This window comes from Nuphar pumila, chromosome 1, assembly GCF_984573655.1.
Source record: "Nuphar pumila chromosome 1, dmNupPumi1.hap1.1, whole genome shotgun sequence".
In the NCBI taxonomy this organism is placed as follows: domain Eukaryota; kingdom Viridiplantae; phylum Streptophyta; class Magnoliopsida; order Nymphaeales; family Nymphaeaceae; genus Nuphar; species Nuphar pumila.
The window spans coordinates 69,284,769-69,309,650 of NC_143249.1; the positions used below are offsets into that span (position 1 = coordinate 69,284,769).

General features: G+C 35.4%; 1 protein-coding gene across 1 annotated transcript in view; it reads right to left on the reverse strand.

Annotated features, from left to right (window-relative positions):
- Positions 1-628: 628 nt before the first annotated feature.
- Positions 629-24,882, reverse strand: part of LOC149848982 (RAF-like serine/threonine-protein kinase 20) — a 47,560-nt gene continuing 23,306 nt past the window's right edge. Inside the window, exons 7-10 of the mRNA XM_089998279.1 lie at positions 14,115-14,237; positions 13,258-13,345; positions 1,090-1,549; positions 629-983 (exon numbers count right to left, since the gene is read on the reverse strand). Of these exons, the coding sequence (XP_089854405.1) occupies positions 1,383-1,549; positions 13,258-13,345; positions 14,115-14,237 (378 nt within the window). The 3' untranslated portion in view covers positions 629-983; positions 1,090-1,382. The remainder of the gene's footprint in view (positions 984-1,089; positions 1,550-13,257; positions 13,346-14,114; positions 14,238-24,882) is intronic.

Sequence of the window (24,882 nt, forward strand, 5' to 3'; positions counted from 1 at the left end):
AAATAACAACGCAATTGTCACAATTTCAATGACGACCAAGTTCCTGATAATAAAACACTCTTGCTTAATTGTCAGCCTGATTACTGTCAATTTTTTCTTCATTTCTTTCGTATAATGCCTCCATTCTATTCATGTAGCATGTTCACTTCATGGTTGACGACTTTGCCTGGGTAACCAAGCCTCCTTTAATTATTTACTTCTTTCATTAAAGTAACAACGCAATTATCATAATTTCAGTAAAGACCCAATCCCTGGTAATGAAATATCTTTTCTAATTGTCAACGTCACTCTTGTTGTTTGTGATCTTCTTTCTTTTGTCAAACATCCTTTTCCTTTGCTATTACAATGCTGCCCATGGGACCATGGTAGTACCTACTTTACAACAGAAATTTTAATTTTTAATTAATTCCATAAATAGTTCAATGAAATTTCAGCATAGAAGCATGACCTAATTTACCGCAAATCAGCACTCATTCTACACGAGGCGGCCTAAACTTGCAATCAGTTAAAATAAGTTTGAATTCTAATAATTCCGTAGACGTACCAAGAAACATCTTAGAATGCACTCAGTACCAAAACAGTTTAGAATATTGAAACTCGTTTACAGCAAGAAGAATCAAGAACAACCTAAAGTATAACTGGTAAGGAATTATAACTTCAAGAATGTAAAAAATATATTGTATGTATAAACTTTATACATCTGACTGGAAAAATTTATTTGAAAAAATGAAACTGTTAAAGATCTGGGTACATTGCAAAAGCAGCTTTATACAAAATTTGGATTCACAACTTCCAAGTCCAGCCCTAACATGATGCAGTGCATCATTCTCAGCATGGCTGATCACAGCCAATAGAACACAAAATTGATTTACATCCTCAAACAGCTTCCACCAGAATTAAAGTATGCCACAGGATACTCTGGATTTTAGAAAACTGCAAAAGGTCTATAAAAATCCACCATGCACAGCGACAATGACAATTTCCTGCAAGTATCATCATGAAAGGATCAACCAACTTCACATACGAATGGCAACATAAATTCAATGGAAGATAAGCAGATGCATGCGAAAGAGTAAAAAAGCAACTTACACTGAAAACCAGCATTCATCTCTCCTGATTGATAACTGTACCTTACAAGAGAACTGCACCATAAGGGCATGTAATTGCCCATATACTCTACGAAACACCACCATGCAGATGGATATATACTCCACGCTTAACATGGTGCATCCCTACAAACCTGAATATGCATATCTTGTGACAATGATGACCTTAATACACAAGCCTAAGGTTTTCTGAAAAGAAAATGTAGATACACATAGAGGAAAGAGGAGAACAAGAGACTAAATGCTTCTAGAATTTGTATCCTCAAGGTTGACTCATCACTTTCCATTGATTGCTCCAAACATTTTCCTCAATGCCTGAGAAACTTCTGCAAAGGATGGCCGCTCTCCTGGATCTGATGACCAGCAGCTCTCCATCAAAGATCTCCATTCAGGATCACACCAAGGAGGTATTTGTGGACGCAATGAATTATTCACAATCCCACCTGAAGAATAACAAGACGTTAACACCACAGTGAGAATTCAAATATAATGCAAAAGAAACATGGTACAATATATGCAAAGTTTTTTAGCGAGAAGACTAACTGATTAGAATTATAAAAAACTCCTCAACTTACATATCTGCATCCTGTTCAGAAATTTCACATAACTCCGTGACTCATAGACAAAACATTCTACTTGAAACAAAAACATGGTCTACTACCAAAGGAAAATAGTTTGAAGTAACCGACACTTAGACAACTAAAAGTACCAATTGAGCTGTTATTTTACTAAAACTCGAGCATTGTGCAGGGAGCGACATTCATGAGGTAACAGGTACCATATGCAACCGAGAAATTCTGAGTATCAAAATGAGTTAATAATTTACTGAAACTTCCTTGTTAATAAAATGATCAAGGAGTCAAAAAACACAATAAAAACCTTAAAAAGAAAAAAAAAAGAACATTCTATGGCATTTGTACAAGTCAGTCAACAAAAATAGATTATTAAGTTTCCGCAGACCATATTAAGAGCATCCACAATCCAGCATCTTTAGAACAAAACAATATTGTGTATTCATTTTCCAAATGCAAAACGACTACATTAATCACATGATCACAAGATTTTTTCTTGAATTTTTTAGCCAATCCATGCCAGTCAAATTAGAGACAGCTGGATCATACCAAGCAAGTCATCCTCATTTGATGATGGTAGGTCTCATATCCTATAACCATGACAAAGATTCCATGTGTCATATATCTCATCATTTTTCCATGATTTTTAAAGCTACAAATATAATTTTTAAATTATATACTTATATTTAATTGATAAAATTATGGGAAATTGATTAAATAGAGGTGATGTCAGCAGGGTCTGGGTGTGGCCCAGAGCCCACTGACGAGCTAATTGAGTGAAGTATAATTTGAGAAAATTTTAGTTTTTATCTTTTAAATTCGAGCAAAATTTAAGCGAAATTCAGGTTAAATTCAGGTGAAATTCGGAAGCAAAATTTAGGTAAGACCACCGTTAGATCTGCCTCGGAACGTAGATCTCGTAGGAGATCTGTTTTCCCGAAATCGGATTACGGTTGGCCCAAAAAATGTGTTTTTCAAAAATGGCCGGTCTCTATTTTTGAGATTTTTCTAAGTTGAATCAGACTTTATCCGCTCCATTTGATGTTAATATGGATCTGAACTCAGTCGGGGATCCATATTGACTAGGATCTGGTCTAGGTTGGGATCCAATTGGATTTGGATATTGATTTGGATCTTGGATCCAATCTGCATCCGAAATCCATCCATGGCAATTTTAAAACCAACTTGAATTTAAAGTTTTAAATTTAACTTTTAAATAAGTATAAGGACGAGGACTCTACCTCATAAGGAATTTCTAGAAGGGGCACCTCCCTTGGAATATTCTTTAGGAATATTAAAAAAATAATAAAATAAATATTAAAGATAATCTAGAAGATAAGGAGGTTAGGGAGTAGAGTTCTACACTTAGTAGAACTCTACCCATATGAGAGGAATCTACACAGGACGTCAACCCCTCTCTAGAACAATTAGAAAAAAAATATATAAAAGGGGTCTAGAGGGCTCCCTCTCTAAAACTCGTGTTCTAGAGAGAGAGAGAGAGAAAGAGAGAAGAGTTAAGAAAAACAAGAAAAGTGAAAACTGTGTGAGAGGGAAAAAAAAAAGAAGAGGGAAAAGAAGAAGAAGAAGATTCAAGCATCCATCGATTTCTCTAATTTTTTCTCTAGTTTTTTGATCTACGAATCAAGGTACGAGTTTCTCTCTTAATTCGCTCGGGAAAGGGAATCATATAAATCGATTTAAGTATTCGTTTAGAGGGGAAAAAAGGGAAATCTGATTTTATATATATATATATATATATATATATATATATATATATATATATATATATTGTTTGTTTGATTGTCGATTTTTCCTGTTCATGCAGCTGAATATATATAGGTAAATATATTTCAGATTTATCGATTTTCCCTGTTCATGCATCTAAAAATATGTACGTAATTCAGATCTGTCTATTTTCTTGCCCATGCTTACAAGAGTATGCATGTAGATCAGTTTTGTCAATTTTTCTTATTAATACATACTGAATATATATATATATATATAATATATATATATATATATATAATATATATATATATACACTCAGATTTCGTGTGGTTCAGATTTGTCGAATTTCTCATGCCCACGCAATCTTTATATATATATATATATATATATATATATATATATATATATATATATATATATATATATATATATATATATATATATATATATATATTCCAGGTTTGTCGAGTTTCATGCTCATGCAAGCTGAATATATTCATGTATATATATTGCAGATCTGTCTATTTCCCTGCTCATGCATCTAAATATATATACCTAGTTCAGATTTGTCTATTTTTCATGCATCTAAAACTATGCATATAGTTCAGACTTAACGATTTACCTGTTCATGTATATGAGAATATACAGGTAGTTCAGATTGTCGATTTCATTGCTTAAAGAAAAATATATGTGCATTTAAGTCCTGATATTTTTTGTTATGTATATGTTCTTTTAATTTTAATTTTCAGCTGTTGAGCATTCAGGTCTGGCCGACCCATGTACATGATTCTGATCATATACATAGATCAGACCAGCCTATTTAGATTGTATATTCAGGTATGGATGACCCATGTACATGAAACATGGATCAGACCAGGCTATTTAGATGAATATTCAGGTTTGGCCGACCCATGTACATGGATCAGACCAACCTATTTACATGTTTCCTCAAGTCTGGCCGACCCATGTACATGACTGTTCATGAAGATGAATCAGCCCAGTTGATTGTTAACATGTTTATTTCGTGTCTGGCCAACTGTTTACTTATTTTCCTGCCCCGCATGTACATAGGCCAGCCAGCTATTGAATATGATAACTTATGTTTGGCCGACCCATGTACATGATTATGACTATGTCACATGGGTGCAGGTGCGGGTACGGGGGTGCGGCATATATATATATATATATATATATATATATATATATATATATATATATATATATATATATATATATATATATATATATATATATATATATAAAGTCCAAAAGTTGGACATAAATGACCTTGGGTGCGATCAACGCACCCAGGGTCAGTTGTCTCATCTCTCTGAGGGCCTTGCTCATTGGGGGTAGGTGTAAAACCCATGATTTTACAAAAAAAAATGGACCCGGACCGGAATTGAGTCCAGGGAAAACCCTGGGTTTTCCCTTTAAAAAAAAATAACGCCCGCGCAACCGCGGGCCTTCATTTTTTTTTTCCCCTCTGCTGATAAGGAAAACCCCTTCAGGGTTTCCCGATTTGCGTCCTCTCATGCCCTTTAAATCACGCAAGGGTGAGGGGGAAGCCTTCAACACTCCTCCTCTCCCTCTCAATTGTGCACTCTCTCTCGCTCCCGACGTGCGACCGAACCCCAGCGCCAATGATGACGCTGGCTCTCTCTCAGGTACGCATCTCCTTCTTCTCTTCTTCTTCTCTTCTTCTTCTTTGTCTCCTTCTGTTTGCCAAAGGGTCGGCGGCTTCCTGTTGTGCCCTCCCCCTTTCTCTCTGCGTTTGCCGGAAGGCTGGCGGGCCCCCTGCCGCGTCCTTCCCCTCTCTCTCTCTCTACGTTCGCCGAAAGAAAAGTCGAGAGCATTTTTTGTCCAAAAAATGGACACAAATGACCTTGGGTGCATTGACCACACCCAGAGTCCCATTGACCGCGCTGGGTGCCGCACCTGTGTCGCGTCGCTGCGGGTGCGGCACCCAGTTTGCTGAGTCCCTATGACATAGGATTCTGATCATGTACATGGATCAACCGGCTATTGAATATAATAACTTATATCTGGATGACCCATGTACATGAATCTGATCATGTACATGGATCAGACCCGTTGTTGTTAATACATGTCTAGCCAATCCGTGTACATAAATTTGTTCATGTACATGAATCAGCCTAGCTGATGATACTTGTGACTGGTTCAATTCATGTACATGCAGGTGTGGCTAGTTTTCTGATGGTCGATACATGTACATGAATCTTATCATGCACATGAATCTTATCATGCACATGAACCGGACCAGCACATTGATACTTTTTGTTTTGCCGATTTGTGCACATGATTTGAGTATGCACATAAATCTAATTGGCACTTGAAAAAATTTTGCATAGCCAACTTATGTACATGAAGATGATCATGTACATGAATTTGATCAAAAATTATATTTTTCTGATTTGGTATATGAATCTAATTCTAAACCGATCAGTTTGCAATTGTGCATATCATACGCATGAATATGAAATTAATTAGATGTTTGCATGACTGTGATCATATGCATGTTTGGTTAATCATATGCTTAAAATTTGATCATAAATGGTGTAATCTACAAGCTTTTATTCGCATGTGTATGTGCTTGGCTAAATGTGCATTCTTTGTGTATTTTGAATTTGCATTGTGAACATGTTTGGGAACTATGTGTATTCATGTTCACTGAAATTTAGCAACTGGCATAAATTAGTTGTTGAGATATGTTATTGGTTATGTGTGAACCACTCTGGGCTTGTGTAGGCCAGGAGCATGTGTTACTCTAATGTTCTTAATTTGTAAATGCATTGCAAAATGAATTATAGAAATTATTGATTTTTCAAATATAATTACACTGTTAAATTATGAAAGTCAGGGCCCAAAATTGTTTTTGCATGTGGATTTGCAAAATAGTTCTTGTGTAAAGAACTTTGAAATTGATTTGGAATGATAAAAGAGACCAAAAGGGTACTTGATCTCTTCTTTGATGTTTCTTCCACAGTGTGAGAATTATGGATGGTGGTTATGGAAAACCGTGAAGATACTAAAACTCCGTGTACAATTGTGCCCTAGAACTCGATATGTGGTTCACTTCCTGACCACGGTTTTACAGAGCTTTCAGTCATTTTTCCTAGGGTGGTATTATCAACTCAACTGTAGTTATTGGTATACCAAGAAAGTAGCGTCAACGAATGTTGATTTTCCTGATGTCTCGAATTAGATGATTTCTAATGTTCTGATTGATGGCGTTGATTCTTGATATCGGTCGAGGAAAAAGTGTGGAACCTAGTAAATAAAATACAAATTGTGTGTTAAGCTATGACTGAAAACCTAACATGAACTTCGAGAATTTGTGTCCGTTTTGAGTATCCGTAAGTTTAAGGAAAAGTAAAAATTAAAATTTTTGTGCATTTAATAGAGACATGCATGCAAAAGCAACTCTGATAAATAACTTAATAAGTTATTCATGCATATGCATTGAATCATGCATATTTTACTGTTCAGCATTAATTCATGCATTTATGCATATTTGGTTTTGTATGATATTTAGTTGAATGCTTGAATGGTACAATATTTGTGGTAAGTTATTGCTTGTGATTTCTTCTAAAAATTTATGCATGAATTAATTTATGTTATTTCCTTTACTGTTTGGATTTTTAGAGGAATTCGTACGAGGACTATGGTTCTTACCAGTTTTCTTAAAACTATTTTATAGGCATAGATGCTCAGTGATGTCTTGGACTTGCTAGCTGGAGGATCCGAGATTTGTGATGATGTTTGGGTCCTGACCAGATGACATGAATTTGATATAGTCAATTTTATGTTCTTAGACTTGACTTATTGAATTAATAAATGAAGTTTGACTTTATTATTTCAAGTTGATTCAATGCATGAAATGGTTTGTGGTTTGGTTATATTAAATTTGTGATGTGCCCTGGGTCCTTGGGAGCGTTTTCCGCAAATGCTTTAAAAAAATTACTATCTTTCGAGGGTCAATTGGGGTCGTTACACCATGTCCGTGCATATGCCCTACTTTTGGGGAAAAATATGATAATTCTTATAGAAACATTGATGCATTACTTTCAATAGATTTTAAGTTGAAGACACGAGCATAGTTGGAGCATTAACTTTTGCTTACTGCAAGATCCACATAGGGCTTCAGCTACAGAAGCATACAAGAAACTCATTCAATGATTTCATTCCATGTTTCACTTTTAACATTTTCCTTTCACCAAACGTTATCTTATAAGCTAACATAAAGTGGAAGTAACAAATACAGCATCTCCAATTGCACGCAGACAATGACCAGTCATAAGTTGATAACTATACTCTGATAAAAATAATGAAAAAAAGACAACATGAGGAACAGAAGACACAAATATCCTTTTATTGTAGTAGCTTTGATATAGTAATACATACAAACATACTTAATTTTTGCCATCCTCATGGGTTCCAAACCCCCAGTGAAAGACCCTCCAGATGTGATCTATATGTTTGGCTTGGTAGAAAGCAATCTTTGGATCATGTTTTCCCGACATGTACGTCAAGTTTTTATAAGGGGTGAAAATGAACATCCTACAGAGTACCGAACTTTCAACCCTTAGAAAAAAAAATCATATTTCTATATCAAAAAATATGATCCAAAGGTGAATTCCTGATCCTACCATTTTCACCACGTTGAAACTCATGTATCGGCTACCCTCGGACCATACAAAGCTTTTAAAAGTTTAAGAGTTTTTTTCTTTTCAATTTCAAATCATGGCAGAGGATCCATATAAACTTATTCATTTAGTTCTCCATTAAGAAAAGCATTTTATATAGGTCACTTTTTAGTTGATGCAACGGCTATTAGAGTCCGAACACTAGTCATTCTAGTTACAAGTGCAAAAGTCTCTTCATAGTCAATTTCATATTTTTGAGAATATCTTTTAGCTATTAACCTCGTTTTATATCTCTCTAAAGTTCAATCACTCTTTGTTTTAACTTTAAAAATCCATCAGCATCCAATGGGTTTCTTGTTTGAAAGTAACTTAACTACTTCCTAAGTTTTTGCTTTCCTAAGAGCGCATCTAATTCTATGTTCATGGGTTCAATCCAATGAGGAACATTTTTAGCTTCATTATAATGTGAAGGCTTATGTTGTGAATGTAAAGTTATTATGAAAGTCCTATAATTAGGAAATAATGTCTTATAAGAAACAAACCTATTTGGTGGAATAGATTCTCTACTAGATCTTCTAAGACGAGTTTCTTCTATAGGTTCACCATATTGAGAAAAAAATTTTAAGGCACTAATAGGATTATTTTTCTCACGCCGGGTATAAACTTGAATATTTTTAGAATTATGTCATCACTAGTCGGTGATATCCCAATATTAAGGTATTTGTGATTGATATCATTTATATTTTCACTAATGATTCAAAGAGTCATCATTAGCATGTATATCTTATTCTTTAAAACAATTTTCATCTTTTAAAAATGTCACATCTTTAAAGACATAAAGTTTGTTATTTTTCAAATCAAAGCATCTATATCCTTTTTTTATTTTCACCATGTCCAATGAAAACACATTCAATTGCTTTTAGTGATAACTTGTCTCTTTTGTTTAAAGCACAAAACATTTACAACCAAAAATTAATAAACGATTGAAGTTGGGTGTTATTTGGAGAAGTTTTTCATAAAGGAAAATATTTTTTAACGTGAATGATGGCATTCGATTTATTAAATAAGTAAAATTTAAAACGGCTTCGACCTAAAAACTTTTGAGAATATTTTTATAAATAAGTAAAGTTTTATAGGTTTCTATTATATATGTTTTCTTTCCGTTAGCCCATTTTGTTACGGTGTCCTAGGGCAAGATCTTTGATAGCAAACCCCATTTAGTTTTTAGATAGTTTTGAAAATCATTAGATAGAAATTTTTCACCCAAATCCGATCCAAGAATAGATATATTGCTTTGAAATTGATTCTTAACTTTCATGTAAAATTCTTTAAAGGAGAAAACTTCCGACTTAAGATTAAGAAAGTAGACCCATATCTAATAAATTCATTAATAAAAGTCACATAATACGAGTAACCACCTTTAGATATGACCGGAGAAGGACCCCACACATCCGAGTGCACCAATTCAAAAGGTCGTATTATGACAAAGGTTCTATTTGAAAATGGAATGAATAAATTTTTCCAAGAATCCAAACAATACAAGACATCGTTTTCATTACAAAATTTGTTCCCAAAAAAAAAAGATACATTTTAGAATTGCTTGGATGTCTAAATCTTTTATGCCAAGTTTCAATACCCATATCTTGAACACAAGTACAAAAAGAGTTTAAAGGAAGAGACAAATAGTCCATAAAGTAAAGATCTCCCTTCTTGTGGTCTTGCCCAATCCGTTTTCCGAATCGGAGATCCTACACAAAGCAACTCTTAGATAAGAAAGATATTTCACATCCATGGTTGGTAATTTGAAAAAACCGAAAAAATATTTAAATTTAGTTTGGGAACAATAACTTTTGGAACAAAAAAATTAAAAAAATTTAGAATCTAATGTTCCTATAGTCGTAATTTTCAAAATGGTTCCATCGGACGTAGAAACACAAGATAAATTTGAATTGGTGCATATATTGGATAAGGCATTCTGTAATATCGCGTATTTTCACACTTAGTTAAATTAAAGATTTTAGAAAATTTGGCTAAGTCTGGGAGAAAAATCGTTTGAGGCTCGATTTTTAGACTAATGTCTTTGAGTCTGGGCTTGGCCCAGGTCCCATCGACAAGGTCGTAACGAGCCAATCGATGCTTGAGAAAAAATTTTATTTTCGACCTTTAAATTCGAGAGAAATTTGGGTTATTTTCGGGCGAAATTCAGAATTTGATATTAGTATTTCATTGGATGCGTCTCGAAATTCTGAGCGCAGCGATATTTTATTTTCCTTGATTCGGGCTACGATTGGTCCGGAAATCGTGTTTTTCTAAAAATTTAGCAGTTTGTCGAAATGGATCCAGAGTTGGATCGGATTGGATCCAAGACCTACAATCCAAACTAATATGGATTTGGGTCTTATTAAAGTCATACTGAAATCTGGATTTGATCCAGGTCTTTATCCATTTTCATTTTGGGTATGGGGTTGGATCTTGGATCCAAATCCGAATCCAAATCCAAACCCAACCTTTTTCAACTTTAAATTCAATATAAAGCCTTAATTTGGAGTTTAATAAGGTTGAGAAGCATTTTGGGTTAATTTGGTTATTTTTTAAAGTTTTTAGATAATTTTAATTAATTAATAATTAATTAAATAATATCGATTCTGAATTTTTATTCTTTTGGGCTGAGTGGGATTCTTTAAAGGAGTCCATATTCTTACTTAAGAAAGAGAGTTCTAAAAGATTTGAAAGTTTAAAAAAAAAACTCTGTCACATGAGTGCGGGTGCGGGTGCGGCACTTTCAAAAACCTTGGGTGCGGGGGTGCGGCAGGGGCAAAAATGTAAAATATATATATATATAGAGTGAGAGAGAAGGGGGGTCCGGAGGTTCCCCCCGGCGCAGGTCCCGCATCCATGATTGCTCATTAGTGATCAGAAGGTTACCAAACATATTTCTAAATGTTAGGATTTGACTACCTATCATATGGGTGCCAATGAATTCAATGATTTCATAGACTTAGCAGGACTAATAGAGATTGATTATGGGTCTACATGTTTTACTTGGCATAACAAGCAAGTTGGTCCTAACTATCGCGTTAGTAGGATCAATCGCTGCTTCGTTAATGACCATTGGATGTTCAGATCATCCCAACTCTTCCACCATATGACAAACTGCAATACGTAGCATAAACAGATGAACTGACTTTAGAGGGAGGACGAATCCTATGTGGTGGGAAGAGAGTATTTTTTGAGAGGCCTCAAATTATTTCTTCAAGTTATTTGTCAGGAGCTACATCAATCGTAACCCTTTTATAGGTTGTCCAGATCCGTGGGGTTGGAAGAGAAGGTGGTTAAGGTGGTCTTTATTCTTGATGAAGATAGCGCCCCAAGCTTAGATGAGTACCCAGATAACTTCTTTACTTCATTCTGGTCTATTGTATCTAAAGACATTTCTGAGGCGGTCAGAGATTTCTTTCTCAAAGAGAAGATCATGTCCATGATGAGTTGTGGAGCCTGATTCATAGTTTTTGCCCTTGCAGGAAGGGGAGTCCGAGGGCTCCCCCCGGTGCGGGTTCCGCTGTCCAGGGGGCCGCCACTGGCGGGGGGTTATAGGGGAGCAGCGCCACACACACACACACACACCCCAAGAATTTTTTTTAAAATTCTGCAGCCCATTTCATAGGGCAAAATTTTTTTAAAAAAAAAAAATCCAAAAAATGGACCGAAATGACCCTGAGTGCGGTCAATGCACCCGGTGCCGCACCCGCATCGAGTCGCGTCGACGCGGGTGCGGCACCCTGCTAGCCGAATCCCTGTGACTTAGATTGTCATTATGTATGTGATGAGTATCTGGGAGGGACTATCGAGTTGTCGTATGTTATGTCAGAATACCAGATTGCAAATTTTTTTCACTAAAGCTCTTCCTGCACCTCGGTTTATTTTTCTCTGTAACAAACTTTCGGTAATCACATCGTAAGTTTGAGGTGGTGTTAAAATATGTGTTATTATATGTTTTTATAGCTATATATTTATGTATAAATATAAATATGCACATTGATGTAACGGGCAATGCCCATTAAGAGCATTTTGGTCATTTTACATATTGTAATAGGTCTTGTCCACTAGGGACAGATTTGTCTTTTTCTGTATTTTATTCTCTTTAATTTTATTTTTGTCCTTTTTTATATTGTTTGAGGGCACTATGGTCAAAGACAAGCAGCGACTATGTTTATAGACGTTGGGAGATCCCAACTACTCTTTGGGAAGTCCCCAAGGCCCTAGCACTTGTATATATAGGGGTGTTTGCCCCCTCCTTTGTTCTATGGTTTTCTAAAGCACTGGTATTCAATAGATTTATATTTTTACATTTGTGTGCTCTATTGTTGGCTCTTTGTGGCTCTTGTATGCACTTTTGTGCTTTTGTATTGGCCTTGGCCTTTGTATTGTCCCTTAATGGACTTGTATTTGTGCTAAAGCACAATGGATTTTGCGTTCCGCTTGTTTCATTACACAAGCATCATAATCCCAATAATAACCAAGAGATTTTCAAAATCTTGCTCACTTTAAATATCTCGTGATAATATTGCACATTTATTGCAACTACAAACCAAAATAACAAAAAAACTATTTAAACAAACGAATTTAAACCCCACTTAAAAAAATAATAGAAAAGCTGCTGAGTGGACTCCACCCACGTGAATAGATAGCTGCCATTCTTAAATACACCAAAGAAAGAGGGAAGGAGTCTCTTAAATAGATGCGGGAGGGAACGTTTTTTCCACTCCTCTTTGATATAAGACTATTTATTGCCCCTCTACATTGTAAACTATATTAATACCTTATAAAACAACCTATAAAACCACTAGTCCCTCTCCTCCTCAATATGAGACTAGTGCTTGTGTAAATGTGTTCATATTATTCTAAAATCTTATAAAAAAAGTCATAAACATTTATATTCTTTTATATTATATTTATTTATAATATTTTCTTAGTAGACCGATATATTCTCGAGAATTTTCAAAAAAAAATCAAAATCTCTATTCTATCACCAAGAACAACATTTGTGACTGATATATGTATATAACTATATATACATAGAGGAGAGAGAGACAGAGAATCATGAAAATCACAGTAAACAAATAGGTTTTAACAAAGAAATTACTAGAAAGAGCAAATCTGCTATCCAGAATGTACAAGACCTACCGATTATAGAGGCACAATGCATATCTGCATAAGGTTCTTCTCCAGTAAGTAGTTCCCACATGACAATGCCGAATGAGTATACATCAATCTAAATCATATTAACCATAAAGTTAGTTATAAAGATGAGAAGAATAACCATTAGGGTTATTTGAAAAAAGCATACCTAGTTTTTTTTTGGTTCAATTCATACCCTAGAAATTTTATATTCCAAAAGCATACTGCAAATTTTTATATAGCTAACTAAAACCATGCTTAGCCAAATTGTCGCATAATAGTTTTTCTTTCCCTTAAAAGTCTTTGCATCATCCTTAAATCAATAAAAATAACAAGTATTCCTAGTTAAGTATACATCTCTTTTCCTCTTTCTCCCATCCCTTTTCTCTCCTAAATTTACCCGTCTCTCTTCTTCAAAACAAATGGAAGGTTGCTCTCTCTCTCTCTCTCTCTCTCTCTCTGAAAAAAGAAGGCAAGTTAACACAGCAAGAAAGCATTCCATTTTCAAGGATTTTTCAGTACATCAGAGGATGTGTCATATTAATTTTAAATACTTCTCACTTAAACCTTGTGAAATTTTAAATACTTCCTTTCCTCCTGGCCATATGAGAGAGAAACAAAAGAAGTTTAATGAGGGTCAAATGGCTAAATTTTATATTAATCAATCACCAACCATCTTTAAAGTAATGATAGGATATGAAGGGTTTGTATTTGGACAATTAATGAGAAAACTGCATCCAGTTTCTTAATTATAGCATTTATTGTGCATGAATTCGAACCATAAAAGAATCTTGGTTTGTTTTCGGAAAATAACCCCAATAACTACTCAGAAAAAACATTCATTTCAGAAATGATTAACTTACTTTTTCTGTAACCATGTTGTTCTTTCCGCACAGAAGCTCAGGTGCCATCCACGGTAAAGTTCCACGAATCCCTCCTGAAACTAAAGTATGTTGTCGTACCTTTGATAAGCCCAAGTCTCCAATCTGATTATGTTTCACAGAAAACAAGTAATGACATCAAGAAACAATTAGTGGAAACATGCATCTAGAGCACTAGCTGAAAATCAATAGAAAGCGAAGGCTAAAAAGGCATGAAACAGTTTGTCTCTAAAGTGCCAGCTACCTGATAAACAGAAAGTTACGAGCAAAAAGTCCAGAAAATGTCAGTTTAAAAAGCTAAAGATGAATACGATAGTGTAACTCTATCTAGACAAGAAAGCTTATCTGACAACATGAGAATATTTCTAGCAATAATCTATAAATGTGTTTTTTCCTTAGAACAACTTGATAATTTTGAATGAATAAAAAAGCAGAAAGGAGAAAAAAGTATACACAAATGTAATTAATATACAAAAATGTAACCATAATATGAAAGTACAAACCATTTAAAGTTTAAAAAACATAAGACTATTTTAAAGATTTTAAATATCTTTGAAATAGTGGATTTATCATAAAGAATTTTTGGTTATCATAATTGAAAAAATATGCTATAATTTAAAAAGCACGATGGAATATCTTTAACTTATTTTATTAAAATGTCATGATGATCCCGCAGCACTTGTAAAATCACAGAGATATTAATGTCCATTGTATGTGCAATAATACCAGCACTGTTAACATGCATGGTTTATGGACTGTTGGACATTAACAAGTTTCACAAATTTTTATTTCCCTAAACAAATCCTAAAAGAGGGGATAAAAAATAAGAAGAGCACGAAATAGATCAAACAATGTTTCACCACAATCCTAACTTGATGGAGGTTGTATTTCTCCTACATTCTTACATTCTAAATGACATGTATTTCTCAAACAAGTGTTTCTAAAATGTGATAAAAACCTAATCCTAATTGCATTCATCTAGTGCAAAAAGACCTTATATTTGTAGAAATAAAAAAAATCTAAACGAATCTTTAAAATAGAATAAAAAAATGCCAAAAAAGCAAATGAAAAGGTAGAGGTATACGGACGGTCCTGCCTGGGATGGCAAAGGCCACAAATGGCCAAGTCAACGGATGATCCTGCCTAGGATGACAGAGTCCGAGACGACGAAGCCAACGGACGGTCCTGCCTATGATGGCAAAATTCGATATGGCAAAAGCCTACAGACGGTCCTGCCTGGGATGACAGAGTCCGGGACAGCAAATCCCCATGAACGGTCCTACCTAAGATGGTAGAATCTGAGAGGGGAAGCCACAAATGGCAGATAGGTTCGAGAAAGCAAGTCCCAGACGGCCAAACAGAGCGGGACGACCAAAACAAAGAACAGTCCAAGACCTAGACGACCAAAATCTGTCAGACGGCCAAAAAAGAGCAGGATGATAGGGGCCTAGACGACCAAATTTGCTAGAAGTTGGGTCTTGTAACGAAACAAGAGTGCACAATCACAATGCCATAAAGGGCTACACAAGTGCACAAGTATACTATGGTCTCTAATGGACCAATTACAATCTCATAAAAGAGATATACAAAAGCATGAATTCCACGAGAGCACAAAGGCACAAAATCTACAAAAGCACAATATAAAAAATGGATTTTGTATTAACACACAAATGCTTTAGAAAGAGCATATTATACATAGTGAGATGAGGCTCTATTTATAGAGCCTCACATGCCATGAAGGGAGGCAGTCCAACAGTCGACAATCATATTTATGACCGTTGGGGGCAGTCCAACGACTAGTTGGACTGTCTCCCCAACAGTCCAATTGATTTTACAAAATAAAAACAAAAAATAAAGAAAACAAAAAGATTTTACAGTCCCTATTGGACTGAACTAAATTATATATTATTAAATGATCAAAATACCCCTGATATACGTATATTGTATAAACATATGTATATCAGTTAGGTAAATATATACACAGTATTTTAAGACTTCCCCTCAAACTTACGGTGAAATCACCGAAAGTTTGCTAAGAATATACAAAAATCTTGGTAGAGAAAGAGCTTTGGTGAAGAAGTCTACAATCTGAAACTCGAACTAAACATATGGTAAAGTAATTGTCCCCTTCAACTATTCTTCTCGAACATAGTGGCAATCCATCTCAATATGTTTCCTTCGTTCATGAAATGCGATATATATATATATATATCGCATTTTTGTTATCGCAGCATAATTTTGAAAGTTCTTAAACATCAACACCTATATCTAAAAGTAATGATCTCATCCACACGACCTTGGTTGTTGTTATAGCCATCGCCCTATACTCAGCTTCCGTATAAGATAAAAACACTTTCTGTTGTTTTTTGCATCGCCAAGAAAATGAGAGAATCACCTACAAACACACAAAAACCTATAGTTGAGTGACGATTATTGGGATCTCCTCCCCAGTCAGAATTAGTATAAGCAATAAGATTTAAAGATGATGAAGAGAATAAGAATAGCCCTTTAGATATAGTTTTCTCGATGTATCGAACTATTCTCAATACGACACTCATGTGAACTGATGTGGGCATATATTGAAACTGACTTGCAGTATGCACTGCATGCGCAATGTCTGGCCTAGTAATAGATAGGTACATTAATGATCCGATAAGTTGCCTATAAGGAGTTGGATCATTTAATAAAACTCCGTCTTCAACTCTCATTTTAGCATTTATCACTTCAGAAGTATCAGTATATTTTATGCCTGTGATTCCCGAACACGTAACAATATCAACTGCAAACTTGATTTGAGACAAAATGTACCCCCTTGGTGAGTATGCTACTTTAATTCCTAAAAAATATCTCAAAAAACCAAGGTCAGTCATATTAAAAGATTTTTTAAGCATAATTTTAATTTCTTCAATTTCCTTACGATCATTCCTTATCAACATACAAAAGCAGAATGATAAGTGAGGTACCTGTAGATCTTACAAAAAGAGCAATGTCAGTATAATAGGATTTAAATCCAAGATTCAACACAGTTCCACTAAAACGATCTTACCATGCTTTAGGAGTTTGTTTAAGCCTATATAAAGCTTTTTTAAGACAAAGAACCATTACATTCTCAATAGTCAGACCAGGGGGAGGATCCATGCAAACTTCTTTATTTAAATTTTCATTTAAGAAAGCATTCTTAACATCTAACTAATATATAAGCAATTTTCTAATTGATGCTACTGCAACTAGAGCCCTAACTGTAGTCGTGCAAGCTATTGGAGCAAATGTTTCCTCATAATCTATTTTATATTCCTGAGAAAATCCTTTTGCAACTAATCTTGCTTTATATCTTTCTAGAGACCCTTAACTCTTTATTTTGACTTTAAATATCCGTCTACATCCTATTATCGTTTTTCCCTTAAGAAGAGGTTGGAATGCCGAAGTATGGGCCTTGTGTAATGCATCTAATTCTATTTTCATAGCTTCTACTCATTATTTTATGTTTTTAACTTCTTTGTAGTTAGAGGGTTCATGATATGAATGAATTGCTAGAAGGCAAGCCCTATAGTTTGGAGAAAATGATTCATAGGAGACAAACCTATTTGAAGGCCTATGTATCCATTTAGATCTTCTAACACTAGATTCTTAAACATTTGTTGGTTGACTATACCTTTCAAAATCACATAGATGCTCCCCGTTATCTTGTCTAGAGTATTATAAGAGGTTATGAGTTGGTTCTCTTTCTTCACTTGGTCCGTTAATAAACTCAAAATTATCAATGTCATTATTATCAATAATTTCAGTATTTGATTTAGGTAACAAATCAAATAAGAAGGCATACTCGGATTCTTCCTTAGGTTTTTCAAGATCAAATCCATTTTCATTTTCAAGAAATATTATATTTCTAAAGACAAAGTTTATCATTTGTTGGATCATAGCAGTGTTATTAAAAACGCGCCTCGAGGCGCAAAAAGCGTGCCTAGCCACAAGGCGAGACCTTTGTGCCTTGAGGCACAGGCATAAAGCGTAAAAGGCTCGAGGCGAAATGTGCCTCAATGTGATGCATTCACGCCTCATTTTTTTGGTCAAATGAGGGTCAAATCCCTCATTTGACCAAAAACAAAATTTTAAAAAATCATGCCCCCGACCCTAATTAGGGTCGGGGGCCCTAATTTTTCAGTCTCTCGTCTCTCTCATCTCTCTCGTCTCTCATCTCTCTCTTGTCTCTCACAGTCCCTCACGCTGCACTCGTCTCTCTCTATCTCTCTCTCGTCTCTCGCAGTCCCTCACTCGTCTCTCTCGTATGTCCCTCACTCGTCTCTCACTCATCTCTCTCTCACAGTCCCTCACTCGTGTCTCTCTCGTCTCTCACGCGTCTCCCACCTCTCGTGATCGAACAAATTTGTTTAGAGAATCGCAGAAGGTAGGCTTTTCTTTCTCATGAATTTATCAGAATACATCAACCTTACATGTCTATACATTTATATTTATTTTTCATTCTTTTTGGTTCTGTCATCTAATGAAATTTCAATTGCTTGAAAAGATATTTTCATTTTTTCTGAAGTGCATTAGACTGATACCACTACATAGATTGTGGAGGTGCTTAGGAGCTTGGATAGATAGAGAAAACATTACATTACTCAATTAATTGGTGCAGCCTTGTCCCTCTCAACATACAATGTGTAAGTATATGAGTTCATTCCTCATTTTTTTTCTATGACAACCTTATCAGCATCATTTATAGATATGTGCAACAAAATTTAAGATGACAAACTGGAGATTCCAGGGGAAAATTGCAGGACAGGGAAATTAGGATTGTTTACCAAAAGAGATATCGGTTAGCAATAAATCATACTAAGATGCTCCTTGAGTTCAGTTTTCCAAAGCAACCAAGATTAAACATGGAGAATATAGAAAAACGCGAGCAAGAAACAATAAGGAAACAATGAACCCAAAAAAAATTGTTCTGGGGGCTCTGCCCCCAGAGACCCCCGCTAGGGGTGCCCCCCTGACCCCTGCCCGCTGAACGCGCAGCGGGACCCGCACCGGGGGAACCCCCGAACCCCCCTTCTGTAAGGGCAAAAACTCTGAATCAGGCTCCACAACTCATTATTGTTATCATTCACATTGAATCTTTTTCCCCTTTTAGATAATTTTTATAGTTTTTTAAGTTAAAAAAATTGAAGCTTACGCCTCGCCTCAGATTTTGGTGGAGCGCCTCGCTATGCCTCACCGCTATTCACAACACTGGATCATAGCATGAAAAGCCTTTTTGATTTTCGACATATCCAAGCAAAACACATTTTATAGATTTAGGAGAAAGTTTGTTATATTTTTCAAGAAGCACAAAGCATTTACATCCAAAGACCCTTAATCTTTTTAAATCGGGAGAAATTTTAAAAAGTTTTTCAATAGGAGATATGTTTTCTAAAGTTTGAGAAGGCATTCTATTTATTAGATATATTGCGGTGAGAGCAGCTTCGGCCCAAAAAAAATTAGAATTTCTTTTGAAATAAGAAGGGTCTTTAATCGTTTCAATAATATGACGATGCTTTTTTTCAGAAATATCATTTTTGTTGGAGGTCCTAGGACAAGATTTTTGGTATAAAATACCATGAGTTTTTAGATAGAATTGAAATTCATTTCAAACAAACTCTCCCCTGAGTCAGAGCGAAAGATTTTAATATTTGTTTTAAATTGATTTTTAACAAGATTATGAAAAATTTTAAAACACGAAAAAACATTGGATTTGAATTTAAGAAAGTAGATCCAAGTATGTCTACTAAAATAATGAATGTAACATAATATGAATAACCACCTTTTAATATAACAGGAACGGGACCCCATACATCCGAATGCACTGATTCAAATATTTCATTAGACAAAGAAGTTCTAGATTCAAAAGGCATCATTTGCATTTTTCCAAGTATACAATCTTCACGTACAAATTATTTATCCTTACAAAATTTTTTCAAAAATGAAAAATGAGATAATTTGGATATACTTGGGTGTCCTAATCTTTTATGCCAAGGATCTAAATTAATTTCTTTCGTATGATTACAAAGAGTTTTTTTGATAAACATAAGGAATCCATATAGTAAAGATCTCCGCTTCTATGGCCTTGCCCAATGAGTTTCCCTGATTGGAGATCAGGCACCCAACAAGCCTTAGATGAGAAGAATACTTTACACCCATAATCAAAAATTTAAGATACCGAAAAAAGTTTAAATCTAGTTTTGGAATAACCCTCACATTTGGAATAAAAAAAATTTGAGATATTGTTGAGGTTTCTTATACTTTTAACTTTCAATGAAGTACCATCGGCAGTTGATACACTTGAAAAATATGAATTAGTGCAATCGAATAATAGAGACTCATGAGTCATATGAAAAGAGGCTCTCGAATCCAAAATCCAAGAAGACTTACCTGGAGGAGAAGAAGAGGAGATGGTGGCACCGGATGTAGAAGGAGTGGCTTTGAGAATTTGTGAAACGACCTCCGCTATTTGGGCAATTGTTAAATCACTGAAGTTGCCCCCTTTCTTTTATTCTTGAGGTTCTTCACTTACGGCAGCCATTTTCTTGAGCTTGGGACAATCTGGTCTTATATGCCCCAGTTCTTTACAATGATGACAAATAATTTTACCCTTGTATCCTCCTTTGTATCCTCCCCCAATATGTCCTTCTCCATTGAATTTTCTTTCAAAGTGAGGTGGTTTATAACTTTTTACAAAATTTCTGAGTTTTGATACGGCAAGTACCTCAACATTAGACTTGTGCATTCCAAGTCTTAAGTCTTCTTAACAAATTTGAGCAAGAGCCTCACTTATAAAAGGAGTCGAAGTCCTATGAAGCAATGAGGACCTAACTTGCTTAAATTCCAATCGGAGACCATAAAGAAAAGAGAACAGGTTTTCTCTTTCAACGTGTAACCTTCTCATTTCAATAGTCGAACCTTTCCATTTTGGTTCTAACATAGCTAGTTCATCCCAGATAAGAGATAAAATAACATAAAATTCTCTTACACTTTTATCTCCTTGTTTGGTATTATGTACCTTGTCTTGAAGATAATATAACCTAGTCATATCTTTTTTAATAAAGGTGCTCTTTAGGAAGATTCATGCAGCACATGCCCTTTTAAATTTGATGATGTTGGTGGCGATCTTAAACTCCATTGTATTTATAAACCATGAGAGAATTTGTGCATAGCAAGTTTCCCAATCCTCCAACTTGTTTTGGTATTCTTGCAAAGCTTTTTTTTTCTTCTTCGAAAAGGGCTTTAACTTGATCTCCTTCTCTTCTTGTTATTAGTGGTTTTACTAACAAACCCCCAAAGCTTTTTACCTTTGATGTGATGTTTCATAGCGGTCACCCACATCAAATAGTTGTTTTCGTTGAACTTGTAAGAAATGACGGAGGCAGAATCTCTTTCTCTCATAACGAAGAAGACTTGTGTTTGAGGACCAAGGATTGAAGAGCACCACCACAAAAAGAGCAATCCCAAGATAGCTTTCACCACTTCAAGAACCTGGCTTTGATACCATGTAATGAAATAAGAGTGCACAATCACAATGCCACAGAGGACTACACAAGTATACTATGGTCTCTAATGGACCGATTACAATCTCATAAAAGAGATATACAAAAGCACAAATTCCACGAGAGCACAAAGGCACAAAATCCACAAAATCACAATATAAAAAATGGATTTTGTATTAACACAAATGCTTTAGAAAAAGCGTATTATACATAGTGTGGTGAGGCTCTATTGGTCTCCCCACTCCCCAACAGTCCAATTGAGTTTACAAAATAAAAAACAAAAAAATAAAGAAAACAAAAAGACTTTACAATCCCTATTGGACTGTACTAAATTATATACTATTAAATGACCAAAATACCCCTGATATACATATATTGTATAAATATATGTATATTAGTTAGGTAAATATATACACAGTATTTTAGCACGTCTGCGTAAGTGCAGTCCCGGGAGGTAGAGGCTCGAACGACTATCCCTGGATGGCCGAAACCCCAAATGACTAAGCTCATGGATGGCTAAGCCTAAGATGGCAGGGAACCGGACGACCAAACCTGAGAAGAGAGGGTCCAAACGGCCAAACTAGATAACGTAAGGGGCCTGAACGGCTAAACTAGAGAAGGCAGGGGGGCTGAATGGCTAAACTTGAGAAGACAATGGGGTTCAAATTAGGGGTGGCAATCGGGTCGGGTTGGCGGGTCGACCCGACAGGTTGGCGGATCAGCATACCTCAACCCGAACCCGACCCGTTTAATAAACGAGTCGGCTGTGGAAAACACGAACCTGACCCGTTTATTAAACGGGTAACCCGACACGACCCGCCAACCCATTTAATAAACGGGTTGGGTCGTGTAAACGGGTTGGCGGGTCGGGTTCGGGTAAACGGGTTGACCCGCCCGCCTAACCCGTTTATTAAACGGGTCAGCCGGGTTGGCATACCCCTAACACGAACCCGACCCGTTTAATAAATGGGTTAGGTGGGTCGACCCGTTTATTAAACGGGTTAGTTTAAGCCAAACCCAAACCCGCCTAAGAGGTGGGTTGGCGGGTCGTGTAAGGTTTTGCCACCCCTAGTTCAGATGGCCAAATCAAAAACGACCAACTCAGAAATGGCCAAATCAGAAAGGGGGCAAGGCCTGGACAGCCAAATCTGTGGCTGGCTATCTTAAATTTACAAGCATGCAAGTACTTTTCTTTTGAGGTAAAAAACATAGGCTTAAAAAGTAAAGTTTAATAAGAAAACTTTTTCTACACTGTTACAAAAATATCCCTCAGTAATGTAATTGAGAAAAGATTTGGTGAACTTGTCAACATCAACCACAGACCATACAAGTCAAAATTCTATCTCTCCATATATATACATATAAATATTATGTTTTACATTATTCTAACAAAACTCTAACCTTACAAGAGCTTAGCCTTATTTAATAAGCGCATTGGTAGATAAGTCATCTTCGAACGAGATGGATAAAGTAATCAGGAAAGTGCTGCAAATATGGGCAATTTTCTATTAAATCTGGTTATATTTCCTAGTTTAGTCTTCTATGTTCTTTTCAAGAAAGTAACTTGGGGACCAGGCAAGGTTGCCAAAGATGAAAATGGAATTGAGAAGTGATGCCAGATGCAAAAGTGAGAAACAAGATTTTCATATTTCACTTGTGAAGTGGGAAGTGAGAAGTGACTGGGAAGATATGTCACATAGGTGCGGGTGCGGCGATGCGGCACTTTAAAAAAACTTGGGTGCGGGGGTGCGGGGAGGATATATATATATATATATATATATATATATATATATATATATATATATATATATATATATATATATATATATAATTTTTAACAGTTTTAAGTTAACACTATGTGTATTAGATAAAAATGAACTTGATTAGGGTTAACTGAATCTACTTTTGGATAGAAATGGACGTCAGTGTGGTTGACTTCACCTAACACAAAGGAAGCTGTGTCCAAGTGTCGCACCCACCTGGGTGCGGGTGCGGGCGGTGCCCTGTTAGAAGAGTCTGTGACATAGCTGGGAGGCAGTTAAAAGTGAATTAAGAAGTACCTTTAGAATGCATAAACAAGAAGAGTTGCAGTTGTTATATTATATGATCATGCTAATTCATCTAAGATTTATTAACCTAATTTTTTTATTTTTAAAACGTAAAGTATATATTATTGGAAATAATTAGTTTACTACACCCATATCAAACATAAAACAAAATCATATACAAGAGAGTAGACAATAGCGTACAGTTCCTATAATAAAAAGGAAGTTTTGAACATTTGTTTTTTATTTATTTTCCCAAGTGAATAACCTAAAACACCTTTGAGTTTGATAAAAATAAAAAGTTCGCATTCTAAGAAACTACAGAAAATGTATTTCCATTTAAATTTATTGTTCAACCGAATTACTATATGTGAACTATGGTGTGGTTCTAAATTTCAATTCTTTATGTAAGTTTTGTTTTTTTAGTGAAAGTTCAATTCTCATGTTAAAAATCTGATATCATTGGGAGCATCCTTTCCCATGACAAGGGAACAAAGTGCCGAAAGTGCTGAGTTTCCAGCTCCCAAAGCAGCTTCCCAAGAAATGGGCTTTTCAAAATAGCTAAAATCTTGCAAAGCCCTTAGTTTCCAACTTGAAATGGCTTCCCAAGAAACGAGCTTTTCAAAATACGTAGAAGCTTTCAGTGGCAATGGGAAGCTTTCAGCATTTGTTCTTTGATTTATTTTCCTAAATTAACAACCTAAAATAGCACCTTCGTTTTCAATAAAAATAGAAAAGTTTGCACTCTAAGAAATTACAAAGATTATTTATTTTCACCCTAATTACCATAGGTGAATTGTAGTGCTGATTATAAATTTTAATTCATTATCTAAGTGTTGTTTTTTTAGTAAATGTTCAATTCTCATTTTAAAAATCTGATATCATTCAAACCATCCATCTCTATGGTAAGGGAACCGAGTTTCGAAAGTGCTTTGTTTCCAGCTTTCGAAGCAACTTTCCAATAAATGGGGCCTTCAAAATAGCTAAAAATTTCCACAGCACTTAGTTTTCTACTTCCAAAGTGACTTTCCAAGAAATGAGCTTCCCAAAATAAGTGCAAACTTGTAGTGGCCATGTGTCCAAGCCTTCAGGCTACTCTTTTGTGCAGTTGGTTTTCTGCTGAGCATGTTCCAACATAGTAACTGTTCAATTCTCATGTTAAAAATCTGGTATCATTGGACATCC